At 41.3% G+C, this 6,834-nt stretch overlaps 1 protein-coding gene across 2 annotated transcripts in view; it reads left to right on the forward strand.

Moving 5' to 3' along the window:
* stxbp1a (syntaxin binding protein 1a) overlaps positions 1-6,834 on the forward strand; it is a 41,220-nt gene continuing 34,386 nt past the window's right edge. For both annotated transcript variants that reach the window (XM_017714559.2, XM_017714567.2), the window contains exon 1: positions 1-149. In XM_017714559.2, coding sequence (XP_017570048.1) covers positions 113-149 — 37 coding nt within the window. In that variant the 5' untranslated portion in view covers positions 1-112. The remainder of the gene's footprint in view (positions 150-6,834) is intronic.

Raw genomic sequence — 6,834 nt, forward strand, 5'->3', positions numbered from 1 at the left:
AGCCTCCGCAGTCTCCAGCACAGAGAGAGAGAGGGGAGAGAGAGAGAGAGAGAGGCAGAGAGAGGGAGAGAGAGGAGGAAGGAGACACTCTCTAGCACTCAGCAACAGCATCATGGCACCCATCGGATTAAAGGCGGTGGTCGGCGAAAGTAAGTGCACCCCTACTGCCTTATAATGTGTTGTAACATTTTTCTCGTCATCAGGGCTAAAGAAAATGTGGCAACGCGTGTTTTAGGCCCTTTTAGGTGTGCGTGCGCGTCCTCGGTGCTCCCTGCGCATTCGCTCCCCTCTGTGTGCGTCTCGGCTGAACAGCGAGGACGTTTACCCCTCTTTGCCTTTCCTGCGCTTTTGTTAAGGAGGCAGAGCTTCAACTGTTCCCTTTAGGTGTCGTTTAAAACGACCAGCATCCTGTAGCTAATCGTGCTGCTGGTGCAAAAAGGTGGAGAATAGCAGAAACGCCCTGATTGTGGACGGACTGGGGCGTTAATAACGCTGCTTATCGCATTAGGGTGGTTATAATCGCAGTATGATGCGCGTATCGCTGCGGTGCTGATGGTGGGACTGATGAATGGGGGAGAGCGGTGGTCCTGGTGTATTAATGCTGCTCTGAGAGGAGAGTCAGGGTGAGCAGCACTGCGTTACGAGGCTACTCATTCGCCAGCTTTCCATTCGAATGTCCCGTTCCACCTTAAACGAGGCGCCAGAATGTTACTGCCGTACCATTTAAGGTGGAACGGGAAATTCTAATGAGAAGCCAACTTCAAACCGTGGCTCCTCACGGCTGCGTTAAATGGCGGCTACTGCGTCCTCAGCTGAACGATGGTGGGTGGAAGAGGGGGGCATCAAATGCGCAGCCCTCTCCTCTGTGCGTGATTGCAGTTTCCGTTTCCCATATTTGTCCAGCAGCGCATTACACATTCACTCATTTCTACAATTGGTGGCACGAACAGTGAGTTACACGGGCTAGAGTGGAGGTCTTTGAGCAGCATCCACAAGATGAGCACATACAGTGATGCTGATAAGCCCCCCTTAGGGACCAGAGGCCTTACAAGTGTTACAAAGGAGGTTTGTTTAGGGCAGTGGAAAGATCAGACAAGGCTGCCAGAAGGCAAAAACATCATCAGCTGCTTTACTCTGTCATTTTGAATGCATGAAGCCTTGACCTATAGTGATGTAGTAGCATTAGGATGATTCCTTCTTGATATTTTCACACTCTGTAGCAATGCAGCTGTTGGAAAACGCCATACCCAAATGCCTGGTTATGACATTTTCAGAAAGTATAGTCCCCTGAGCCTCAGGTGCAATCGGACTGTGTCTGAACACGAGTCTGTTGAATAAGCCTGGCTTGTACTGGGTAATAAATATGAAATTAATTAAATTAGCATTGCACCTATATGGCCGATTTTTAACGTACCTCTGCTGATACTGATACATGGTACATTTATAAAATGCTGAATGTAGAAATGGGAATAATCCAGCCGGATTAATATTGAAAATGAATGCATGTTCATTTCTGTGGGGTTACATAGCAGTGAGATGGAGATATTTTAGCACAGCATCCCAGCATCATCTAAATGTTCTGCTCTTCCAGGATACAATCAATACACCATCAAATCTTAACATCTTTTCTATGCTCTGTCTACCAATACTGATATCATACTGATGCCATCATTGTGCATTCCGGTGCTGAACATCATAAAAAGTAGGCCTATATTCACCGTGAGCAAGCTTGTGAAGATACGTGGGGTTGTTGTATGAGTCTGCATTGTACTGCATTATGCAACTGAACAATGTAAAACAAAGAAAAACCCATATTCAGTAGCTGATGGTTCAAATACGTTCCTGTTCCGCTCAGTTGCGGATGTGCTGTAGATGGGCTTGGTGTGGTGTAGGATACGCTAGGCCTTTTCCCCCTTACAGCAGTGGAGCGTGTGTGGATGGGGGATGGGACGGCTCACGCTCAGCCCTTCTGCACTGCTATCAGAGCATGGCTGGGTCACGGAGACAATTAGAGGATCGGAAAAGCAGAAACTCATCACATTCCACATGCATTACTCTTGGATTTTATTTTTTCCGCCTGAGGTCCTCTTATGACTTTTCTGTGGCCATAAGTCATTTTTATGTGATAATTTTTTCTCTTAGAATAAAGTGGCTGTGCCATATGTAAATGAGCTCTGCTCTGATTGGCTGCCCTGTACTGTGCCTCAGTCAGAAAGCCGTCTGGCTTGAAACACTCTTTATAACTTAAGCATGAAGATGCAGAGATAAATTGCTGTAGGGATGAATCAGCAGGCATATGTAAATGTGATGACATCACAAAAATCATGGATTTTTCTCTGATTTGGGCCTTTTAAAATGCTATCTGGAACAAGCAAATGTGTAGATGATCTTCCCTGATAATAACCTAAATAACAGTGGAATGGGGATGATAGAGATGTTTCATCAGATGCAGTCTTTATTTATTCTTTGTGTGTTAGAGATTTAGCCATACTAACACGGTAGTGTGGTGCTTAGTCATCAACATGACTCCAGGCACATAATACAGACACCATTCTGTCACTGCTCACATAACCCTGGAACTGTGCTCGGACTGGGGTGGAAATGTGTGGAAATGTGAAAAGGTTGAATTGGCTTCGGCTGCAGAGTCAGTTGATTTTGGTAGTGCGTTTCAAAAGCCCATAGCTTGTTGTCCTACTCAAGCAGAAATTGGATTTGCTGTGAGGGTAAAAAGGATGTGGTGCTGTGCGCTGGATAAAAGTGGAGTTGTAAAAAAACAGCTGTAAAACTGGGCCAAGGCAGGATCTGTGAATGGCTCAGAATGTTGTTCTAAAGGGACTTTTATTGTCATAAGTGCAGCTTTTGAATGAATCTCTCCCTTTATTAAGCAATTTTCTTGAATGTAGTCGAATGTAGAATCACTCTGCAAAGGGCATCCAGTTGCTGATATGATATTGGAATCTTAAGAGTATCAGCAGCTTAAAAATATGATCAGTCTTGGACAGATGTGCAGACTTCACTGATATTTTAAACAGAATGTGTTTAAACAGAGTGACACTTGTCTACTGTGCTAAAATTCTACATTTTATTCATTTTACTGCATTTGTAACCCTACAGAAACTTCAGTGCTAATTTAGTCCCAATTTCTATGTTTAATAAATGTGTGCCGGTTTTGGCAGATTTGAAAAATATTGGATATCTGCACAGCAGCATCTGACTAAAGCTAATTCTTTAATATATTCACTTTCATAAATACTGAGTGAGTGAGAGCCTTAGGCAGTTAAAGGGCCATGTTTTCATATTTAGTCCACATTTCTGACCAGTGTTTTTTTTTGTGTGTCATATTTCATTTTTACATAACCGTTTTCCAACCACCTTTAAGACTAAAATAGGTCAATAACATCTGTTCTGAGTGGGTATGTTGTGTTGGGCCTCATTTAAAAAGCAGCCTAGGCTGAAACAGTCTTTATAAGGGACTTATAAAGTCCCTTTATAAGTTATGCACCTGCCACTTTCTGTTACGCGCTCATCACTTTAACTGCTCCATTCTAATTGCGCTACTGTTTAGAATTGCACTATTTATACCCACAGACCTTAAACTGTATGTGCCTTATGTCACTTTAGTGTTCATTTCAGGGACCTTCTTATATTTATATTATTTTTGTATTATTCTTTTTTTCCTACAACTAGTGTTTATTTTTAAATTAAATGAAATGAATTAAAAATAGCTTGTTTTCACAGCTTAGTTTCACTATATAGTTTGGGCTAGTGGATTAGACCCAGCGGGCTGAGCAAAGCCGTACTGCATCTGTATTGCTACATATTGTAGCTGCATTATACCTTGATATAGTAGAAACATATCAGAGAACTCTTTAATGTGCCAGGCTTAAAGATACGCCTGCATTATTTAGATTAAAATTATATGTGCTTATTGGACAAAGTGACCCATCAAAGCCCATGAGGTTGATCAGGAGCATACAAATTAATTTCATTACAAATAAACCTCCAAAATGTCAGCCTTTCAGGAGTGGGTAAAAACATCCTTTACTTTTGATGTAAGTTCATGAAAAGAGATTTTATTCCAAGCAATTTCGGAGCATTTCTGTTGATTCCTTCATCATGAAATGTCCGGACAATGTTAAGGATGGCTGCTGTGTTCAAATAGGACAGCGGCAAAATTCTATATTTGCGGCCATACTGTATATGGTTATGCATATGGTTTTGAAATGTATCTGAGGCTTAAATGTCATTCTAGAAGTGACTCCATTCAATGCTGTTTAGTTCTGCAAGTAGCAACAGTGCATTTGTAATGTGTCACAAATAATGATTTCACTATTGCTGGTGCTGCTGAGTGTCAGTCCACTGCTGTACTGAAATGCCTTTTTTTTGAGAATGCATAGCTTCTGGCAGTGATTTCAGTTTCTCCATTAGCAGGCCTCCTCCACACTATATCCGAGAGACACACTAACATACGCAGGGATAAATATAACTAATAATGAACAGAAACACTGCTGTCAGGCTCTGAGCTGTACAGTATAGCCAGCAGAGAGAGGGACAGGATGCAAATAAGAAAGGAAGGAAGATGAAGGTGGGGAGCGGTTGGCTGGAATGAGAAGAAATAGAAGCAGAGGGAAGGAAAAAGACAGAAAGGGAAGGTGAACAAGTGGGGAATAACAAAGAAAGTGAAATGTATGGAAAGTAGAAATAAAGAAATCTGCATTCAGTAGTTCTGCTGCAGTGATGTGCTTTAATACTGTCGGCGTGATGGTGGATCTATTGTCTCACAGGCACAAGACATTTTGCTTAGTACTAAATCTTTCTGCCTCAATGGCTTTTTATAAGTCAGCCTGATCTGTCATTAGTGTGAACACACATCTGCGCTGGAAGGACCCTTATATACATTTTGGAGATAAGTAACGTCCAACGCATGATCCACGTGCATTGTAAACAGCAACAAAAAACATATTTGTGAGGCAGTCATCATTGTGGTGGTGTTCTAATGAACGAACTAGCAACACGCACTTTTATCGCAATGATTATTCGCTCTGGAGGTCAGCTGACAGCTGGTCAGCTGTCGATGATTAGAGGAAGAAGGCAGTAAAAAAAAGGCTAGCTGTGTTTTTGACGTTAGCCAATGCAGAACACCTTAACTCCTATCTGACCATACTTACTAGGGTCGCATGGTTACGTATCAGATATATATCTAATCTAGGACCACACACCGTCATGGTCAGATCACAAAAATTCTCCTTTGTTCCCAATGTTTTATTTTTTTTCTATAGAAATGACTAAGAATGGTTCAAAATTACTTTGAAAAATTATTTACATTAAGTAACATTATAAGGTAAGATAGTTTTTTTGTCCCACTCACATTATTGTAACCCATTTCCTCCTGTTGTAAGTAACTGTGCTATCAGTTTAGACTGTATTTTATCTCTCCAGTTTTTACTCCTGCATAAACTACTTTGTGATTTAGAATTTATAAGCATTTAGATTATTTTTTCCTGAAAACCATTTTGGAATGAGTCTACAAGGTTTTGTTGCATTAATGATGATATGAAAATTGCTCATCTCTGCTTTAAAAAGAGTAGATTTCTTGAGTTCCTGCCACTCTGAAAATATCAGGCCTGTGTCACATTTAAGATTTATGGCCCCGTTTACACGTGCCATTAATATGGCAAGTGTAAAGAAGTCTAATCATCATCCAGTCAAGACTCATCACTTTTCCACTTGGCCTTTTCAAATGTAGCATCTGCACTCAGATATCGATCAGATCTCATTTCCATCAGGCTGCTGCGTCACTTGCACAGAGTAGGTGTGGCCTATACAACATGCTGTGTTCAGCATTCTGAACAACAACATTCTGCATTCGCTGTGCCGAGTGTGCCAGTCAATTTAATGTCAGAAAAGAAAAGGTGGCACGTTGTGTTTGCTTAGCAACCAGAACTACAAGTACAGTCGAAAGAGAAATATGGTTTAAATATTGCACATAGGAGCAGTTGTATAATTGTATTTGCTCATTCACAGGCAGCAAACGGCTTTTCAGAGTTTGTATTCCTGTGCATGTGTTTGAATACGCACCCAGACGCCTCAAAGTAACTGGTTTAAAGACAGAAGTCGGAACGCTTCTCTCATTAATGTGGGTGGACTACATATGACATTAGAGCATGAATGTATGGTTTACATACTCAGAGCTCTGATTACAGTGCATGCTTGACTACCTCAGGATCATAATGGCCTGATCCAAACACGTTCCAATCATACATGCAGTTTCATTTGTCTTTTAAAAGCGTGCATACTGGTGCAGTACTTGTGTCCGGTTTTGGTTTTGACACCATTTTGACTCGTCGACACAAAAATTGCAATTGACACTAATTGTTCTGGTCAAGGATCTAATTGGTCCTTTTAATGCATAGCGATTGATAATGAATGTATAACGAACTACAAATTTCATGCTTTCCCTTTTCTTCCTTTTATATTTACATATAAACATCTTAATCAAGTCTCAGTCTTGACTCAGTCTAAACTAATACAGTGGTCCAGTGGTCTTGAGTCCATGATTAGGACACAGACAGATATGTGCAGATACGGGTAGTCAGGGCCTTTGCCATATATTTGCAAGTGCAGTGCTGTAATGTGAATATAGTGGTAATATTTATACCAGGCCTTCCTTGAGATCTGAAAATGTCCACCCTCCAGCCTCCGCAGCAGCCATTACAGAACACACAGCAGTGCCATGCATTACTGACCGTCTATTGGTCTGACAGGGCTGGTATGAAACATTGTGCCATTAAATTTGCTTTGCCCTAGCACTGAACACAATGAACTCTCCACGCT

Source organism: Pygocentrus nattereri, chromosome 16, assembly GCF_015220715.1.
Source record: "Pygocentrus nattereri isolate fPygNat1 chromosome 16, fPygNat1.pri, whole genome shotgun sequence".
NCBI lineage: Eukaryota > Metazoa > Chordata > Actinopteri > Characiformes > Serrasalmidae > Pygocentrus > Pygocentrus nattereri.